The sequence below is a fragment of the Rhinolophus sinicus genome, chromosome 12, assembly GCF_057876585.1.
Source record: "Rhinolophus sinicus isolate RSI-liver-muscle chromosome 12, RSI-T2T, whole genome shotgun sequence".
In the NCBI taxonomy this organism is placed as follows: Eukaryota; Metazoa; Chordata; class Mammalia; order Chiroptera; family Rhinolophidae; genus Rhinolophus; species Rhinolophus sinicus.
This window is the reverse complement of record NC_142512.1, coordinates 40,726,635-40,745,592: the sequence shown is the minus strand read 5'-3', so window position 1 is coordinate 40,745,592 and position 18,958 is coordinate 40,726,635. Positions and strand designations below refer to the sequence as shown.

Here is an 18,958-nt window from a genome sequence, read left to right as displayed (position 1 = left end):
AGGAGCTCCATGCTCTGGATTGTTTGAGCTGCAGGGACAGCTGCTCTTTGGCCTTCAGCTGACCTCAGAAACTAGAAATACTTATTTTAGACTTTGTCCCATTGGCCATGGGCAGGAGTGGAAAACACCTGCCAGGTGTTGCCATAGATTGACCCGGCCTACAGGAAACTTAACAAGTTTTGTGGGTTAAGAGAGCCCCCTCCCAGCCCTACCTTTCCTTGGCGTTAAAACGACAGCATGAGTTGAGCGCCCCCTGTGTGCGGAGCTAGGTATCGAACAAACTAGGGTGGCGTTAAGCTCTTTCCTGGACGTTTACACATTTTATTAAGTTTTCACGACCACCCTCCTACTAGTACCCCTTGTTCCTCTTTTACAAATGATAAGACTAACTGACGAAGAGCACTGGTCCGTGAGATAGGACATGTCCCTGTGGGTAACTGCCCTGTGACCTTGAGCAAGTTGCTTGCACAGCGGGAATTGACCCTGAGGTTTCTTTCCGTTCGCACACGCGGCCCTGATCAAGATCACCAGTGTGCAGCCGCCGTTGGGACGGAGTCTCGAAACTTCCAGGCGTGATTTACTACCGCCTTCGCTCCGAGGGGGGAGGAAGGGAGAGGTTTGAAGCGCGCTGCGCGACCCGACTCCGCCACAGAAAACCGGGAGGCCGGCGGCCAGCCCCTCCGCCCAATCCCCAGGATGAAATCAACTACGGCGCCCGGGGAGGGTCTTTTCATTCCTCGCGAAGGTTTCCCCTTCCGCCAGTCCCCCTCCCGTCACCGGAAGGAGCCGTTGCCCCGAGCAACTGTAACGTCCGGCTTTCCGAGTTTGGCGGCGGGAAAAGCCATGAGTAAAGGCCGGGCAGAAGCTGCGGCCGGAGGTAATCGAGCCGTGGGCTCTGGGGAGACCAAGAGGAGAGCGGCTGGGGGAGGGGGTGTCGGCTGAGTGAACCCCCTCGCCTGCTTCGTCTCTCCCGGTAGCCCCCGGGATACTCCTGAGGTACCTGCAGGAGCAGAACCGGCCCTACAGCGCCCAGGATGTGTTCGGGAACCTGCAGCGGGAACACGGACTGGGCAAGGCGGTGAGACCCTCTCCCAGGATTCCTCTCCTTGGGACCCCTCGAATCAGCCTGGGTTTCTGCCCTCTCGAGGCTTCCATTCTAGCCTAGGGCTTCCTAAGGCTTGTCCCCCATCACTGACTGCCCGGCCTGAAGTCCCTCTTCCGATTGCTCCGCCCCCTCCCTTCTGCCAGGCCGTGGTGAAGGCGCTGGAGCAGCTGGCCCAACAAGGCAAGATCAAAGAGAAGACGTATGGCAAACAGAAGATTTATTTTGCGAACCAGGTGAGGGAAACCTGCGCAGGTTATCACCCGTGTGAAAGCCCAACATTAGGTGAATCAGTCCCTAGTATGGATTCTCTTTGGGAGACTTGAGGCGTCCCATGAAACTCAACTGTCTCACATCGTTAAAAAGGGCCCCAGCCATTTTATTTATCTTTTTTATTAAATGTATTGGGGTGACATTGGTTAATAAAATTATATAGGTTTCAAGTGTACAATTCTATAGTACATCATCTATATATTGCATTGTGTGTTCACCACCCAGAATCAGATCTCCTTCCGGCGCCAAATATTTGAATCCCTTTACCCTTTTTTACCTCCTCCCTGCCCATTTTCCCCTTGGTAAGCACCATACTGTTGTCTGTGTCTATGAGTTTTTGTTTGTCGCTTTCAGTTTTATATTCCACTTTTGAGTGAAATCTTACAGTTTTTAGCTTTTTTGTCTGATTTATTTTGCTTAGCTTGATAATCTCAAGCTGCCAATGGCAGTATTTTATCTTTTCTTTTTTTTCTTCTTTTTTTTTTATTGTTATTGGGGAATATTGGGGAACAGTGTGTTTTTCCAAGATGTCAAGTCATTTTTTTCAATCTAGTTGTGGAGGGTGCAGTTCATTGGCCCATGTGGGAATCGAACTGGTAACCTTGTTGTTAAGACCTCACACTCTAACCAACTGAGCCATCTGGCCGCCCAGTATTTCATCTTTTTCTTATAGCTGAGTAATATTCCATTGTATATATGTACGACATCTTTATCCAGTCATCTATCGAAGGAAACTTCAGTTTCCATGTCTTGGCCACTGTTAATAATACTGCAGTGAACATAGGAGTACACATATCTTTATGAATAAATGTTTCCAGGGCGGCCGGTTAGCTCATTTGGTTAGAGCACGTGGCTGCGAACACCAAGGTTGCCAGTTCAATGCCTGCATGGGCCACTTTGAGCTGCTTCCTCCTAAAAAAAAGAAAACAGGAAGGAAAAATTCAAATTTTTGCAGTGGATACCCAGAAGAGGGATTACTGACGGGGTCATATGGTAATTCTATTCTTAATTTTTTGAGGAACCTCCATACTGTTTTCCATAGCGGCTGTACCAATTTACATTCTCACCAGCAGTGTATGAGGGTTCCTTTTCCCCCACAACCTCTCCAACACTTGTTTTTACTTGTTTTGTTGATAATAGCCATTCTAACAGGTGTGAGGTGGTATCTCGTAGTCTTGACTTGCATTTCTCTAATAACTAGTGAAGTTGAGCATCTTTTCATATATCTGTTGACCATTTGTATGTCTTGGGAAGAAGTGTCTGTTCATGTCCTCTGTTCACTTTTTAATTGAGAACCCAATTATTTTAATTGAATAATTGTCAAAAATTATTTGCCCAGGCCGGCTCGGTGGCTCAGGCGGTCGGAGCTCTGTGCTCCATCTTCTTTTCCCTTCTGCCTTGAGAATTCTTTTTGTCAGTAATTTTTGACAGTTTTAATATAATGTGCCTTGGAGAAGGTATTTTTGGATTGACATAATTAGGTATTTTGTTTGCTTCTTGGATTCAAGGATCCAGTTCTTCCCAGAGGCTTGGGAAGTTCTCGACGACTATTTGTTTGAATAGGCTCGTTTCTCCCTCTCTTTTCCTTCTGGTTATACCCATTATTCTTATATTGTTCTTTCTGATCGAGTCGGTCCTGATGGAGTGCTTTCATTTTCTTCCAGCTTTGAAGTCTCTCTCTTCTTCCATCTGCATCATTTCCAGATTTCTACCTTCGATGTCACTAATACCTTCCTCCATCTGGTCATTTCTATTTCCTAAGCTCACTAGTTCATTCTTCATCTCTATAGAATTTCTATTTCATTCTTTTTTTTAAGTTTCAATCTCTGATAAAGTATTCCTTTTGTTAATTTGATTTGAGTTCATTACATTTCCTGAGTTTCTTTTCACCTCGTTGAGTTTTTTGAGAACCAGAGTCTTGAATTCTGTCATTTAAATAACCCATTTCCATGCCTTTACGTTTATTTTCTGGAGTTTTTAAATTTTCTTTCTGAGCTGCCCCATTACCTTGGTTGTTCGTGGTATTTGATGGATTATTTCTCTGCCTAGCCATTTATGGAAATGAACTCTGCCCCCACCCCCTGTTTTTTAAAGAGTGGTACCGCGAGCGATAGCCGGTTGATCAGGTTTTTCTTTTGTTTTCCAGTAGGTGGTACTGAAGCACAAGTGTTTTACTTTCTTTTGCACTGCCCTAGCTTCTTGGATTTCTGCTGGGCGGTGGAAAATGCATCGTATTCCCTGGGGATGTAGGCCTCTCCTCTGTGACTAGGTTGCCTCGGTCTCAGGACACCACCCATGGGAGAATGTGGGGGCAATGGGATTCTAAGGCCCTGAAATCCTGGTGCTGCCTCAGCAGCCAGATGCCGTGTTGCACTGCCTGAGGTGTCTGTCCTAGGTGCTCCCTCTGGGATCAGCCTTGATGGGAGGGGGCAGAGTGGGCTGGGAGAGGCTGCTGGTGTGTGTGTGGCTTGTGTGCTCCTCCCAGTAATGGCAACTGCCAGACCCGCGCTGCCTCACCTCTGTACCTGGGATTAGCCACAGTGTGCGTCCGCCACTCAGGAGCTGTCTCTCCAGTTCTCAGAGCTGTAGATATTATGCTTTTTAACCCAACACTCACTGCTACAGTTTCTTCTGTGGCTTGCTGCTAGCTCTGGGAGGGTGCAGGGACCTAGCCTTCCTTTATCAAAGTGTGTACTCCTCTTGCTAGGATCCACACTTCATGAGATTTCCTGATTTAAAATACAATAGATGACAGAAAATCTTGAATTATTGCTACTAAGATCCAGTTCCGCTCGGAAGTTCTTATTCCCAGTCATCTAGATGAGAAGCACCGTCTGCCAAATAATTTTCCTTCTGTCTCCACTCCCCTCCCTAAACACACACATTTTGTATCTGCAGCCCAGACCTCAACCTGGATGTCTTTCAGAGTCATTATTGCTAAAATGGAATGCCTCATCTCTCCCCAAAACTGGCTCCTCTTACACTCTTCTGAATGAAATCACTCTTCACCCAAGCCAGAGACTAGGGAGTCATTCTGGTTTTTTTTCCTTTTAGGGAGTCATTCTTAACTCCCCTTACCTCATATGCGTACTCAGTCATCAAGTCCAACTGATTCTCCCTTCTTGAATCCATCCTCTGCTTTGTACCTGTCATCACTGCTCAGGTGCAGGCACTGCTCATCTATTGCAATATCATCCTAATAGAGCCCCTGGCCTCCTCAAATATATCTTAAACATTGCAGCCAGAGTGATCTGTGTTAATGCAAATCTAGTCATGCCATTTCCCTACTTAAAACTCTAGTGCTCTCTGGAACAGGTAAAAGGCATTTGGAGACTTGGCCCCCGCCTGCCTCTAGCCTCACCTGTCCATTCTTTCTCCATCCATTAACACTAGACCATTGATGTGTTTTATTCCTGTGTCCTTTGCTCATTGTCCTTCTTCTGCCTGGAGTTTTTTAAGTCCCTTCTTCCTCTTCTTCCTCTGCACAGCTAACTCTTACTTATCCTTTAAGATTTCACTCAGGCATCACCTCCAGAAACCTTCCCAGAATTCCCTAATCCCCACTTCAGGTGCCTACTTCTTTGAGGCATACTGTAATGTAATTGTATTTTTACTTGTCTCCCTCACTGCACTGTCCTAGGGCAGACCCCATTTCTCAGTCATCTTTCTTTACTTAGCACCTCCACAGTATCTAACATCCAGTAGACATTAAATACTCATTTAACTGAACGAAACCACCATCAAGGCTAATTTTCCGAAAATAGGTTTCATTGTGTTATTATTCTATTGAAGATCCCCTAAAGGAGAAGGTGGCAGACTTTTTTCTGTAAAGGGCCACCAGTTAATATTTTTATGCTTTCCAGATGGTCTCTTGTCACAGAGACACAACTGTCAGGATTACTCAAGCCACCACTGTAGAACAAAAGCAGCCGTAGACAGTGTGTAATGAATGAGTGTGGCTGTGTTTCAGTGTATCTTTGTTTTCAAAAAACATGCATCTGGCAGGATTTGTCTTGAAGGCTGTCATTTGCTGTCTCCTGCTCTAAAGATTTACCTTGCCTTAACGTAGAGCCCAGACTGCCAGACTGCCATTCGCGTCCTTTCTAACCTGCTCCCGTTTACCAACTGACAAGACCCCCACTGAGCACAGTCCTTTTCTAGCAGGTGGTCTGTCACCGGAGAGGCTCCTCAGATTTTTACTGGAGTCCCTTAACTGAGTACCGCACACCATGACTCTGCCTGTCTGGAGTCTTCACTTCCTCTTATGGAAACCCCTTATTTAGGTATCACTACTTGGGAGAAATGTTTCTTTACTCTTTCAACCCAGTGAGATGTTTGACCACTAAACGGGAACATTTCTGTCCTCATCAGTGTCTTCCCAGCCTAGAAGCCTCTTGAGGACGGCGGCAGGTTTCAACTTGGATACCTTTTTGCTGGACCCAGCACTAAGCTGAATGATTTCTCAAACGTACCCTCCCACTGTTTTCCCAGACCCTTCCAAGGGTTGGGGAGTCCCCAGGTTCTTGAGTGTATGTGAATGTTGCCTTTCCAGATGTGGGTTCCCATCCCATGCCACACATCAGCCCACTTCTTTTTCCTTTTGTCTCTGGCAGGACCAGTTTGACATGGTGAGTGATGCCGACCTCCAAGGCCTGGACGCCAAAATCGTGGCCCTCGCTGCCAAGGTGCAGAGCTTGCAGCAGAGCTGCCGTCACATGGAGGCTGGTAGGACTGGGCAGGCCCCAGCGGTGTCTCTAGTGTCAGGGTCAGTCTGAAGGTCAGGAATTATAAGTGAATTGTTCGCTGACTGCGGTGTTGTCGTGTTGCAGTGAAAAGCCCTTTGCTGGGCTGCCATAGGCCTTACATTAAAAGAAATGTATGACAGCTCATGGCTTTTGAAATACAAATGGCCAAGACATGCGTTTGTTTTCCCTACCTTGATTATTAGTACTGTGTTTCCCCGAAAATAAGACCAGGTCTCATATTAATTTTTGTTTCCAAAGACGCATTAGAGCGTATTTTCAGGGGATGTCTTATTTTTTCATGTACAACAATCTACATTTATTCAAATACAGTCATGTCGTCTTCTTCTGGAACATCGTTATAACGTACTAAATGTGTCCGTCTGGCTGACGATCTTAACTGGGGCTTATTTTCGGGGAAACATGGTATACTGCTCCCACACTTTCCTTTATTTCCTGATTCTTTAACTGGCTACAGCTAACTATCTGTTCAGCCTTGTACCCTACCACTACGGGGGAGGAAAGGAAACTAGAATAAACTGGTAATTCTGTAAGCCTTAGTCTCTCCTGAGCATTTCCAGAATAAGGGGCCCATTCTGGACCCTGTGTGTAGAACCCAGAGCAAGTGGAAGCCTGCTCTCCTCCCCCAGGGAGCGCCCACTGGGAAAAAGAGAACCCCTTCCTTGGGGGTAGTGAGTAATTTTAGGGAGATGTGGTTTCAGAGCTGAAGGAGTTAACTAGTGCCCTGACCACACCGGAGATGCAGAAAGAGATCCAGGAGTTAAAGAAGGAATGTGCTGGCTACACAGAAAGACTGAAGAACATCAAAGCAGCCACCAACCATGTGACCCCAGAAGAGAAAGAGCAGGTAGGTTGGGAGGGAGGGCTGCCTGTGCAGAGGAATGAGGACAAGGGTTGACCCCAGCGGCTGCTGTGGGACTGGGGGGTCAGAGGAACCTGTTCCCGGTCTAGGTGTACAGAGAGAAGCAGAAGTACTGCAAGGAGTGGAGGAAACGCAAGAGGATGGTAAGTGCAGGGGCTCTAAGGCAGGCCCTGGAAAATGGCACCCTCCCCACCCCCACCCCCCACCCCCGGAGAAACTGCTGCCCAATCTCCTAGATCTGTCAGGCAGGACCAAGGACTGCCCTTCTGCAAAGGCATCTTGTTTCTTATCAGGCAACAGAGCTGTGTGATGCAATCCTTGAAGGATACGCCAAGAGCAAGAAGCAGTTCTTTGTAAGTGGTTCTCTCTTCCTTCCTTGCTCCCTGGAGTTTCATCCGGGGAGACCTCATTCACTTGTCTTGCTGCTCCACAGGAGGAAGTTGGGATAGAGACCGACGAAGATTACAATGTCACTCTCCCAGACCTCTGAGCGCCCTTCTGGCAGGACTAGGGGATGAGGACGGAGGTGTTCGGGCCGGCTTTTTGTTCTTGTTTCTGCTGCTTTCTACCTTTGAGCAGAGCAGTTGGGAGCGGGGCATAAACCAGAGTATTAGGCGAAGGGAGGGTGCACTGGTTGCCTGGAGTGGATGGTCACACTCACTGCATCGTCCACATTTCAATTGCTTGAGCTTAACACTTACACTTGCAACAACGCTAAACGCAAGCATTTGCCAATATTTATTGTAACATAATTTGATATAAAAATATTTAATTTCCTCTGGATAATCAAACCTTCCAGATATCAAACCTGAGGAAGGCAAAAGGGAGCCTGGGGGACATAGCATTCGAGGTTCCCAGGGCCACACCCCGGACTCTCCTGGGGTCTAGATCCCAGGCAGCCTTCACCCTTTCACTCCTCCCCCAAGTCCTGGGAGAAATGTAGGCAGCACATTTGACAGAAAGACTGGGAGTGGTTTTGAGGCCCCGTTAATTTTCTGAAACTGTAACTTGAGCAAAACTGTATTGTTGGTATTTAGAAAAATAAAAGCTTTAGTATGTGGTGCTGTGTCATTCTTGATTGTTGTGCAATGCTCCTGCCTGTGGGGACAGAGAGGGCAAGAGTAGGCGGACAGGCTGTTTCAGTGTACTGCCCAGAGTCGGGGAGGAGAGAGAGGTGAGAGAGTAGGAGGTGAGGGCAGGAACATGGCAGCCCTGCCCTGAGCTGCCCAGAAAGCCCTGGCTTCACCTTGGGCTGACAGGCAGCTCTAGCCGAGGCACGAGGAGCCCTTCCACCCTTTGTGGCGCTCGGAGTATTTCTTTTTACTCCTTACACCCATCCCAAGGACTTCTGTGGGGCAGGGGGAAGACTGGGTAGGTTCGAGCTCTATGGTCAATATAATAAATTAATCAGAAGCTTTCACAAAACAAATTCCCCAGCCCCACTGAGGATGAGGGGGCCAAACACCAAGGAAAAACCACCTGACTGCTGTACGGTGTCGAAGTTCAATTTCACGAGCCCAACGGCTCTGGCCGAGCAGGAGACTCAAGGCCTCTTGTTGGCTGTTCTACAGGTTCCAAGAGCCAGTCAGTAAAGCTGGTTCTTCAGTTGGTGCAGGACACTGATCACGATCTCCCGTAGGGTCTGGTGGGGACAGCAGAGAAAGAGATGATGCTCAGGTGAGGGTACAGAGCTATCTTAGTGACACCTGCCTACACCAGGTGTGCTCTTCAGTGTACAGTAACAAAAGCCCCCAAAACACGATGGAAGAGTGGACAGCTATGTGATAAATATAGAACATGTTAGTGGTAGAATTTAGGAGGTAGGTATGTGAACGTTGTGAAAATCCTCTCTATGTTGCAGTATGTTTAAAGTGTCTCACAAGAAAAACAATGGAAAACAAAAAAAGAAAGCAAGAATCTCAGCTACAAGTTCAAGCCGCTCAGAAAAAGCGACCAGGTCTCAAAAGCAGAAGACTCAGTATAATACTGCACCATTACGAATGATACTAAAAAGCCCTAGGAAATACTTTAGTAGGTCTGCGGGTGGGGGCCAGGAATTTTTCCAAAAACCACAGGTAATTCTGCTGCAAGTAATGGGGGCTTCCATATTGGGCAGCCGAGGAGTGACCAAGACGGCCACAACATGAGCTAAAACCAAGGCCAAGCTCAGCCTTGCAGGAGTAAGTGCTCGATCATACTTGCCAAATGAAACCATAACAGGAAAATTTGGGCTTTAGAAAGTAAAGAAGGGGGAAAGTGGAGTATTGAAAGTTGTAGCAACACCCTGAAGAAACCTAAAAGCTGCTGCCTGCTTTTCTGAAAATGGCCTGGGCCCCTTGGCCTGAGGGCAGGGAGACCCTCAGTGACCACTGCTGTCCCATACCTGAGGCTTACAGTGCTCCTCAATCCAGCTGAAGACACAGGCCGACAGCTCCTGAAAGCTGGCCATGGAGATGGAGGCATTGAAGGACTGGAACAGGGAGTCCATGATGCCTTGAAACACGTTGAACTTCACCTGGTCGGAGACTTGGTCCTCCCCTTCGTGGGGGTTGTCCTGATGTGCCTTCACAATCTGCTCGTAGTTCCTGAAAGGAAGCAGGCCAGGGCTAAGGTACTGAAGCAGCTCTCCAAGCCCAGGAAAAATAATTGGGTTACCCTATGTACCCCCCAGGCAGGGGACTCCCAGAGACCTTTTGGGATATAGTCAACATCAGCTAGCTAGTGCTTCTAGGTCAAAAACGGAGACACGTCTTCTCTAAGCTTCCTTGCATTAATCCAATAGGCTTTTCCAGAGTGTCTCCTGTGTTAGCGACTGTTGGGGTACAGAGTCCTGCCTCTAAGTAGCCACCTGAGTGAATCCTCTGATGTGGCCTTTGAAAAAAGGGGCGGGTGTGAACTGACACTGGCCTGAGTCCCCTAGAAGCCTGGCTCCCCCAGTTCAGCGCCCCTCTTACACTTTCATGATCTTCAGGGCCATGACGTCCTTGCGTAGAGTGGACACCTCCTCCTCCTGCTTCTTCTTCTCCTTGTGCAAAAACTGGATGTAGTCAATGGCTAGGGTGGGGGCGGGAAGAGGAGGTGAGCACAGGAAGTCTCAACCAGAAGGCCAAGGCTGATTGTTTCCCCTTTCCCCATACCCCAATGCCCCTCTACACCCCCCTCCCCCAGGGCCAGGCTGAAAGTGGGTATGAGGCCCGCCATCTCACAGCCCCACTGGCTCCAACCCCTCCTGGGCGCTCCCTGCCCATACTTTTCTGTAGAACGATGGCTTTGCTGAGCTTTTGGGAGCCAATGGAGAAATCCTGCTGCTGGCAGGTGGGGACGATGGTCTGAAGGTCGTCATAGCCTCTCTGTGGAGACGCAACAGAAATGGGTCCCTTAGCTCGGGGGGGGTTACGGCAAACTGACACTAAACTTTTCTTCCATGACACCAAGTTCCATGCTCACAAACTAAAAGGGGTGAGGGGTTGGAAGGAGGGAGGTACTCATGTCCAGGGACTAGACGAGCTGCCCCCAAGGCGGCTCGGGACTGGCGGGGTCAGGGCAGTGCCTCTGGAATACGCAGGGTCCTCCAGTCACCTTGATGGCGTCCCTCCTCTTCTGCTCAGCCTGGGTGTGCGCTCGCCGCCGCCGGTCCTTGTAGGACTCCTTGTAGGACTCCTGGTGGTAATCACTGTCCTCATCATCTACGCTCAGAGCGGGGGACAGGAGAGGTCATTCTGGGGCCCAGTGAGGCCCACATAGTCCACCTTTCCCTGACTGGGAAGAAGAACCTGGGGCCCAGATGGCAGAGGGACTTGGGGACCTAATATGATAGATGAGGTGAAAGATGGTGAGACCCTGCATCTAGCGCTAGGGCTCTAACACCCCCATGTGGACGGCTGGAGCTTCCTGTCTAGGAAAGACACTAGAACCATGGCGTACCTGAGCCCAGCCGAGGGGGGGAATGTTGCTGCCTACCTGTGTTGGGGACAGAAGAGGCACTGGTGGAACCGATGCTATTAGCTCTGGACACTACACTCCCCTTGCGGGTGCTTTCTACAAAAAGCCCTGGAAAAGAGAGGCCCCAATCACTAAGGGGTCGCGAGGGGGGGGCACTGCTAGGCCCTCAGATACCTGTGGGCATAATGGCTCCCTGATCCTTAAATGTTGACCCCTCTCTTTCAACCCCAAAGCCAGCCATACTGGGCCACCAGTCCTGGTAGTGCCATGTTGCAATGCTCCTGTCCCTACCGTCTGTACTGCTCCACGGGCCTACAATGATACCCGCTGGCTCACAAAGGAGCATCTGGACATGAGGGTAAGTGACCAGCTCCAGAGCAGAGGGAACTAGGGGTCACCCGCGATGCTTCCTGCCCCTTCCCTCACTGTTTCAGGCTCAGGGACAGTGGGCTGTGGTCAGGTGTGGCTGGCGAGGCCACGCGAATCTACAAGGCTGAAGTGGGAGTGTCACTCCCGAGCTGAAGCCGATGTGGGCGGCACTTACCCGGGTCCAGGCTGTTGTCGCTGTAGGCATACTCCACCTGCGGCGCCGAGCAAGGGAGAGACTCATCAGACCTCGGCCCCTGGGGGAAGCCGCTTCCATTCACTCTGCGCGTACACACACACCGCGGTGCACAGGCAATGGAGGGCCCCCCGCCCCCAGTCAAGACTGGCTAGGCCGTGGGGGTGCCACCTCTCGGCATGATCCCACCCGCCCCAGTACTCCCCTTCCCCAGCCCTAAACCCTGTCCCCCCACACTCGCGCACACAAGCCTCAGTCGTCTCCCCACTTTGGCACACGTGGGGGGAGAGCTGTCTTCTCTGCAGCCCCAGAGGGGGGCTTTGGGGACCGGAGGGACTCCCTCATCTTCCGGACCCCCTACGTGCACGCGCCAGACTCGCTCTCCCCCCACCGGCGTGCGCGCCCACAAGGCTTGCCTTGACCCAGGGGTCCTCCGGAGAGGCGCCGCGTTCCGTCATCTCAGATCCACAGCTCCGGAAACCAGTCACCCGGCGGGTCCCCAGCCGTGAGGAAAAGGCGAGGCGCACCCACGTGACCCAAACCCACCAACCCGCGACAGAGGAACAGGGGCGGGGCGAGTGTGGTGCGCGTGCGCAGCCTAGAGACACTGAACCCGCTGTGGGCCGGTCCTGGTGTTCCAGCCGACGCAGGTGGCCTTGGGGACGTTCTCCCTGTCGGTCCCTCCCTCCCTTGGGGTAGGCACTCTGGGGTGGCAGCGACATGAAACACATTCTATGAAATGGGGTCCCCTCAAAAGGCTTGTCCTAATAATGTCACAAATAGTTGTGCGCCGGCCCACTGCCAGGCCAAGACGGCTCCCGGGTACACCTTTCCCCCAGGCCAGCCTGCTCGCTCACCACGACTTGTAGTCCTGGCCACCTCGTCCTACTTCACCGAGCTGCAGGCTCTGTGATGGCAGAAGGCCGCCTCGCCTGGCTTGTTGAAATATGGTCCTCCAACACCCAGCCTAGCGTCTGGCAGGATACTTGTGGAATTAATGCTTTCAAAGAGATCATTGGCCAAGTTATGCTACTTTAGAAATAAGGAAACTGAGGAACCTAGAAAGCCTGTAACTTATCCAAAAGCACACAGCTAGTCAGTGACAGAGCCAAAGCTGGCCTCAGGCTGGCTAGCTCCAAAGGCCACGCTCTTAGCCACTGCACTCCTGGCTTCCAACTCAGGCCTGGGCCCTGCACTCTGGTTCAAGTGTCCAGATACCCAGAGACATCGGAGTAGGAAGCAGACACCATACACACATCACCTGGAAACATTCACCTTTAATTCTGTTACACATTCCCCCATTTGCCCCAGCCCCAATCAGCTGTAGGTATCAGACACCTGTAGGCAAGAATGGGGTTGGAATGCCAAAGGAGCCTGCTCCCCCGTGAGCCACATCCTGTGTTGGCCCAACACCAGCAGCTAGGTAGGCTTCCTGTGTCCACGAGGCCCTGCCCAGCTTAGCTCAGAGCCCTCTAGGCCCACGCCAGGGTGAGCATTGAGGCCCCCATTCCTCTTCACTGCTGGATCTTTTGTGAGCTCCAGGGGCCAATCTGGCCCCACAGGAAACTCCTTGTCAGTCATGGTCCTGATGGTGTCTTGGGGATGCGCTTCTGCAGGAGGGCCCAAGCTTTCTCCACCTTTAGGCAGGCCAGAGTGTTGGGAGGAAGAGAGGACCAGGTCAGGCAGGCACCCACTGGAAACTCACTCCCCACAACCCAGCCTTTCCCTGGGCACCCACCTGGCGCTGGGTGACGTGTGGCTCCCACAAGGTGCTCAGCACCACGTGGCTCTGGTCCACAAGCTGCTGCCCACTCATCTGGCTCTGCAGCCGGCTTTGAGCCGCAGCCTCACTCAGGCCATCCCTCTCCACAATTCGTCGTACAGCCTGGGTGCAAACATGACATCTGTCAGCCCACTGGCTGGGAGCAGGATGCAGTCTGCAGTGGGGATGGGGTGGCAGTGGGGTCCACATACCTCAGTCACAGGGATGACAACGGTCCACACCTCATGCACCATGTTCTGCCAGCCGGCTTCTAGGAGCATGGCAGCATCGATCACGCACACATGCTTTCCTGTGGAGAGACCCCCAGTCACTGCCGGCAGCATCCTGCCACTTGCTACCAGAGATCCAATGAAACACAGTCCCTGGGAACGTGGATGGTCCGGCTTGGGATGGGGAAACTCCCGGGGGGAGCATCTGCTTAACTGTGCCCCTTGGCTGTTCCCATCATCCCTTGCACTCACCCTCAGCCACAGCCTGATCCATCTCCTCTCGCGCCAGCTTTGCGATAACTGGCCACGTAATGTCCGTGAGCATCTTCAGCTGCTTCTGAGGACGGAGGGAGTGGGCAGTGATTACCTCCCCTTGGTGACAGAGCCAGCTCGAGGGAGGAGGTAGTCAAGAACAGATGAATGGGAACTGGCATTCTGAGCTAGACCAGAGGTCCACTGGGTCCCAACCCCCGGGTCTAGAGCAGCTGAGAACCCTTGCAGAATTGTGTTTACCTTGTTGCCAAAAACCCGGCTGCCCAGAATCTTCCTGTTGATAATGCCATCTTTATGCAGAATATCTGGATGACAGAGATAGAGGACTGGGCAAGACCAGGCCATCTCCTCCCTTTAGACCTCCTCTAGCCCTCTCTAGTTATTACCTGTTCCAAAGGCTTCCACCACAGGCTGGTAGGCAGGACCACCTGGGGCATAGGCCCGATGGCCCAGTTGGTCACTGTCGATGACAAATGCTCCCAGGCCCTTCAGTCGCTGAGCTATTGAGCTCTTCCCAGAGCCACTGATGCCTGTCAGCCCAATCACGTAGAGACACGAGGGGAGCTCTGGCCTCTCCTGGGGTAGACGAGAGGGAACCCCACAGTTTCTAGGATCCTCAGGCTCATGCTTGGCGTGAACACTTCAGTCTCTACCCTCCCCTATTTCCAGCCCACCCAAGCGGGGGGGGGGGGGGGGGAGGGATGGAGGACGTGCTTACGTATGGCGGCCGAAGCAGGTTTCCCAGCATTCGCTGGCGGAAGTTGGAGGAGCTGACTTTGTCCTCTTCATTTTCCTTGTGGCTTGGATCTTTCAGTTGCTGGATCTGGTACAAGGCAAGCTCTTCCAGGTCCTGAGGTAAAGGAAGAGGGGTGAAGAGAGGGAAGGGGTGAGATGAAGAAGGGCAAACACTGACACCCAACTTGCCCTCTAGCCTCCCCAACTTACTCCAGAGGTAGAGCTTGCCTCAGAGGGCAACCTGGGAACCAGTTCCTCCTTGACTCTTTCCGCCACCTTGAGCCCTCTCTTCCCTCCTCTGGGGTCATGGGACTTTCAACAGCCCCCCACAATGGCCTTCCCCGTCCCCATCCACTCCCTCTGCCGGTCTCCCTAAGGGGTTACATTCTCAAGGCGGAAGCGGTTGACGGCCATCCCCCCACGACAGGTCTCCTCGCTGACCACCAGGAACTCCAGGGAGGGGTCAGAGCCAGCAGGCCCATAGGGGTCCAGCAGGGGGACGATATCAAAAGTCAAGGAGGGCTTGATGTCCACCAGGAACTCACTCAAATGTTTCACACGTTCTGTGTAGGGTTGGAGCAGCTCAGGGAGCAACTTGCCTGAGGAAGGAGCCCAGAACAGTGAGATCTTTTTATTGGGGAGGAAGAGTGTGGAACAGTTTGGGGAAGTGTCCCTAAGCATCCTATCTCCAGAAGGGGATGGCAGGAAGGGAGGGCTAAACCGGGAAGTGGTGTGTGATGGGAAAGCTATGAGGGACAGGCAGCAGGCAAGGACAGTAGTCGTTGCAAGGACTGGCGTGTGTCCAGAGAACTAGCAGTGCCAGTGGGCATCACAGCCAGACTGAGACTTCCAAGAACCATGTCATCCTCCAGTCCCTTCTTACTGTCTCTGCCACTACTACCCACAGCTCACTCACCCATTTATTCCCAGGGTATCAAACTTTAGGGTTTAAAAGTACAGATTCTTTGGCTCCACATTTGGGGGAATTCTGATGGAGTGGTGACTAGACCACACACTGAGAAGCTGACTTTATTCACTTAACAAAACTTCCTTAGCACCAACTGAGCGTCAGGCACTGTGACATTTGGGAGGGTGGAAAGCAATGGATGACCCCACCCTTCCTCAATCTTGGCATTGGTGGGTGTAAGGAGTTTTGGGGGTCCGCCACCACCCTAATCCAGGGTCTCTCTCACTCACTCTTCAACAGGTCTTTGTCTGCTACTCCCACCACAAGCTGCTCCTGGGCCAGGATACACGCGACACTGAGCAATACCTTGTGGGCATTGTGCAGGCGGTCAAACGTGCCACCCACAGCACCACGGGGGTAGCCACGCACCGGCTGCTTTGGAGATCTGGCCACGGGGGAGGATGGCCTGATGGTGGAGGGTAAGGGGACAGCCAGGGGCTCCACAGACAGCTCTCCAGGCCCATAATCGGGATAGAGTAGCACTGAAGCCAGTTGCGGACAACAACTGTAACAGCTTGTGGCATAACGCTCTAGCTGTTGCTTGACCGGGTTGTACTGGCTTCCATCCACGGTCTGAAAGTCAGTCAGCACCACCTCCGGCGGGTGGGCCAGGTTCTGGACTGAGCTGGGCACGGGAGGGGGAAAGGCACTCTTGGTTCGGATATTGGTCAGCAGGATTCTGACGTCCAGGTGCGTGTGGACGTTGGCGCCGGCGTAGAAGTGCGTGATGAGATCGAGAACCTCAAACGTGGCCTGCACGGGGCTGGACTGGGGCTGAGCCGGGCCCTCCAGGCTCATGCCTGGCTGCAGGTGTACATAGAGCGTGTGATTCACCAGCCGGGCCGCCGAGGTCAGGATAGAGGCCAGGCGAGGGGCCAGGGCGGCCAGCGGCGTCGTCAGTACCAGGAGGCCCGACCGGAATACGGCCATGCTGCCTAGGCCTGCAGACAGTCAGGGAGACCAGGCGAGGGTGACTGAGGGGGGATGTGCCTGAGGCCGATCTCCGTACGGGGCCTTGGACCCAAGACAGGGGGCATGGAGCAGGGACGGGGTCTCAGTGCCAATCGAGAGGAACCCGGGGGAGGGGCCGGGCTTGGTAAAAGGCGCCTCCGGGGTGTGCTCTAAGACTCGATTTCCTCATTTCTCAGACAGAGCAGTGAACTCGCTGAGTCGAAATCCTGGAAAAATGGACAGGAGCCCCTAAGTCATAGGTCTGGGGGGTCCAGAAACCCTGGACAGTCTTACTAAGCTGCAACAGGGTCTTCAAGGAATCAAAGGGGGGGACTAGAGGTGGACGCTCATGCTCGACTCGGTCCCCTACTTACTGAGACCTCCAGACCTCCAGGCTTTGGTTCCGCCGGCAACACCGCCGAGGCTTTCCCCCGGACGCGACCCGGAAACACTAGCTCAGGAGCTGCGACTCCGAGCTACGGAATCCAAGAAAGGCCAAAAGGCTCAACTTCCGTTTGGCCGCGAATTGTCGCGAGATTTCTCTTAGGGTTGGGCACGTCCTATCAGGGGGCGGGGCCGAGCGCAGAGGCTTTGGAAATGGATGAAGCTGATTTCCTAGGTGATACTGTTTTCCTAGGTGAGCAGGGGAGGACAGGCGAACTTGAAAACCCATTTCAGGATGCCCTTCAGCCAGGTTATCCAGGAGACAGCAGCAAAGGCAGCACACCTGGCTTTTTTTTTTTTTTTAAGTTTGTTTTTTTTAACTGTGTATTTCCAGGACTTTTTTTTTTTTCCAAGTCAAGTTGTTGCCCTTTCAATCTTAGTTGTGGAGGGTGCTGTTCAGCTTCAAGTTGTTGTCCTTTCAGTCTTAGTTGTGGAGGGCGCAGCTCAGCTCCAGGTCCAGTTGCCTTTGCTAGTTGCAGGGGGTGCTGCCCACCATCCCTTCTGGGACTTGGAGGAGTTGAACTGGCAACCTTGAGGTTGAGAGCCCACTGGCCCATGTGGGAATCGAACCGGCAGCCTTCAGAGTTAGGAGCATGGAGCTCTAACTTCCTGAGCCACCAGGCTGGGCCTTTTTTTTTTTTTTTTCTTAATTGGGGAATATTGCGGAACAGTGTGTTTCTCCAGAGCCCATCAACTCCAAGTCGTTGTCCTTCAATCTAGTGTGGAGGGCACAGCTCACTGGCCCATGTGGGAATCAAATTAGCAACCCTGTTGTTCAGAGCTCATGCTCTAACCAACTGAGCCATCCGGCTGTCCCTGGCATTCTTTTTTAATAAAGTGCTGGGCTGGAGGTGTTGCAGGGTAGTGCTTAAATTAGGGCTCAGCGTCCCAAAGACCCCTCACCCCCCACCCAATCCCCAGTCTGAGGATCCTCACTTAGGAGGCCACAGGACAACTCTGTCCAAGCCCTTATTTCACGAATGGGAAAATTGAGGCCCTGTATATTTCAGGAACATATAAGGGAGGTAATGACAGACACCATGTTTCGTGACTCCCGTGAGATGCTGTACAACCCCCCCCCCAACAAAACAAAACAAAAAAAGCAGTGATGCGCCGGTTGGCAGGAGAGAGGAAGAGGAGGAGAGCTCTACATGTGAGTTCTGTAGAGCTGCTAGAGGATGGGCTCTGTAAACAGGAAGAAAGGGGGCAAGAGTGGGAGGCGAGGGTTTACCATGAAGCTAATGAGTGCATTTTTTGGTGGGGGTGGTCATCAGCATGTAAAAGGTATTTGAAGTCATGGGACTGTTACCAAATCACCTCCCAAAATTCAGGTTCACAGACTTTATGCATAAGTGGGCCAAAACATTGAGACACTGGTGCTTGGAGATACAGAAAGGTTTATTCGATGTGGCCATAGTGAGAAGACAGGAGAGCAAGATCTCTCAAATCCGTCTCTCCCAAAAAGTTTTTATGTGGCTGGGGAGTAAAGAAGGGAGAGTTTCAGGGAACTGAGAGAACTCTGTGTTTCTTTAATCATAGATAACACTTTTTCATATCAGACTACTGGGCATCAGCCAGCAGCTGGTCTCAGCTACCTTGGAGACATTCCCTCTTGCAAAACAAACTCAAGTTCTCCTACAGACCTTGGAGTTATCTCCTTCTGCTTGACAAAGAAATACCACATCAGCAACTTATGACTACACTCCTGAGAACAAAAGTTGAGCAGAAAGAGCGGTTAACATGTGAACAAAGGCCTAATTGAGAATTAAATTATTTAATTCTAGCTGCCAAAAATACTAGGGGCATTAAAATCACAAGGGGCTCAGCTACAGGACTGCATGAGATTAATAAGAGTAAGAATGTATGGAAGAGAGAGTGGTCACACTGTATCTTTCTCATCACCACATCCCCCAGGAGTGACCTTGTGAGTGTGCACACACACAAGTGCAAAGAGAGTAGGTCCTGCCCTCAGAGATGCGTGCCACCTTGGCGCTGTCCCTTTCCTGTAGCCTTCCTGGATGTTGCAAGGACAGCAGACCCATCTGGGCCAGTAGGGCAGGGAGATAAGCAGGGATAAATTGGCTGAGGCCCC

At 51.7% G+C, this 18,958-nt stretch overlaps 3 protein-coding genes across 5 annotated transcripts; 1 reads left to right on the top strand and 2 right to left on the bottom strand.

The window, feature by feature from the left end:
* Nucleotides 1–545: 545 nt before the first annotated feature.
* On the top strand, nucleotides 546–8,061 carry PSMC3IP (PSMC3 interacting protein). The gene is made up of 8 exons (XM_019747606.3): nucleotides 546–877; nucleotides 978–1,078; nucleotides 1,249–1,338; nucleotides 5,989–6,100; nucleotides 6,840–6,985; nucleotides 7,090–7,143; nucleotides 7,294–7,353; nucleotides 7,434–8,061. The coding sequence occupies exons 1-8, from the start codon at nucleotides 697–699 to the stop codon at nucleotides 7,488–7,490; spliced, it is 801 nt and encodes a 266-aa protein (XP_019603165.1). The 5' UTR covers nucleotides 546–696; the 3' UTR covers nucleotides 7,491–8,061.
* Nucleotides 7,726–12,071, bottom strand: MLX (MAX dimerization protein MLX). 2 transcript variants are annotated; one of them, XM_019747604.3, is made up of 8 exons: nucleotides 11,921–12,071; nucleotides 11,487–11,523; nucleotides 10,961–11,050; nucleotides 10,580–10,686; nucleotides 10,251–10,350; nucleotides 9,955–10,054; nucleotides 9,384–9,585; nucleotides 7,726–8,642 (listed from the first exon to the last, which is right to left on the bottom strand). In XM_019747604.3, the coding sequence occupies exons 1-8, from the start codon at nucleotides 11,960–11,962 to the stop codon at nucleotides 8,586–8,588; spliced, it is 735 nt and encodes a 244-aa protein (XP_019603163.1). In that variant the 5' UTR covers nucleotides 11,963–12,071; the 3' UTR covers nucleotides 7,726–8,585. The 2 variants fall into 2 exon arrangements, with proteins under 2 accessions (XP_019603163.1, XP_019603164.1); XM_019747605.3 differs by lacking the exon at nucleotides 10,961–11,050 and having other exon boundaries at nucleotides 11,921–12,069.
* A 692-nt stretch (nucleotides 12,072–12,763) lies between these two features.
* Nucleotides 12,764–16,934, bottom strand: COASY (Coenzyme A synthase). Of its 2 annotated transcripts, none has more exons than XM_019747793.3 (10): nucleotides 16,797–16,934; nucleotides 15,702–16,649; nucleotides 14,889–15,103; nucleotides 14,488–14,619; nucleotides 14,156–14,345; nucleotides 14,010–14,074; nucleotides 13,749–13,833; nucleotides 13,479–13,576; nucleotides 13,243–13,389; nucleotides 12,764–13,141 (listed from the first exon to the last, which is right to left on the bottom strand). In XM_019747793.3, exons 2-10 carry the CDS (start codon nucleotides 16,399–16,401, stop codon nucleotides 13,082–13,084), a joined length of 1,692 nt encoding a protein of 563 aa, XP_019603352.1. In that variant the 5' UTR covers nucleotides 16,402–16,649; nucleotides 16,797–16,934; the 3' UTR covers nucleotides 12,764–13,081. The 2 variants fall into 2 exon arrangements, with proteins under 2 accessions (XP_019603352.1, XP_019603353.1); XM_019747794.3 differs by having other exon boundaries at nucleotides 15,702–16,412; nucleotides 16,797–16,919.
* Between the last annotated feature and the right edge of the window lie 2,024 nt (nucleotides 16,935–18,958).

Bases quoted from the DNA above. Each gene is read 5' to 3' on its own strand.
- PSMC3IP (XM_019747606.3), top strand. From the start codon at position 697: ATGAAATCAACTACGGCGCCCGGGGAGGGTCTTTTCATTCCTCGCGAA. The intron at 878-977 runs GTAATCGAGCCG...CTCTCCCGGTAG, and splicing joins GGCAGAAGCTGCGGCCGGAG to CCCCCGGGATACTCCTGAGG. The intron at 1,339-5,988 runs GTGAGGGAAACC...TGTCTCTGGCAG, and splicing joins AGATTTATTTTGCGAACCAG to GACCAGTTTGACATGGTGAG.
- COASY (XM_019747793.3), bottom strand. From the start codon at position 16,401: ATGGCCGTATTCCGGTCGGGCCTCCTGGTACTGACGACGCCGCTGGCC. The intron at 15,104-15,701 runs GTGAGTGAGAGA...CTCCTTCCTCAG, and splicing joins AGACAAAGACCTGTTGAAGA to GCAAGTTGCTCCCTGAGCTG. The intron at 14,346-14,487 runs GTAAGCACGTCC...CGTCTACCCCAG, and splicing joins ACCTGCTTCGGCCGCCATAC to GAGAGGCCAGAGCTCCCCTC.
- MLX (XM_019747604.3), bottom strand. From the start codon at position 11,962: ATGACGGAACGCGGCGCCTCTCCGGAGGACCCCTGGGTCAAG. The intron at 10,351-10,579 runs GTGACTGGAGGA...GCGTCTCCACAG, and splicing joins AGAGGAGGGACGCCATCAAG to AGAGGCTATGACGACCTTCA. The intron at 8,643-9,383 runs GTATGGGACAGC...TGTCCCCACCAG, and splicing joins AGGAGCACTGTAAGCCTCAG to ACCCTACGGGAGATCGTGAT.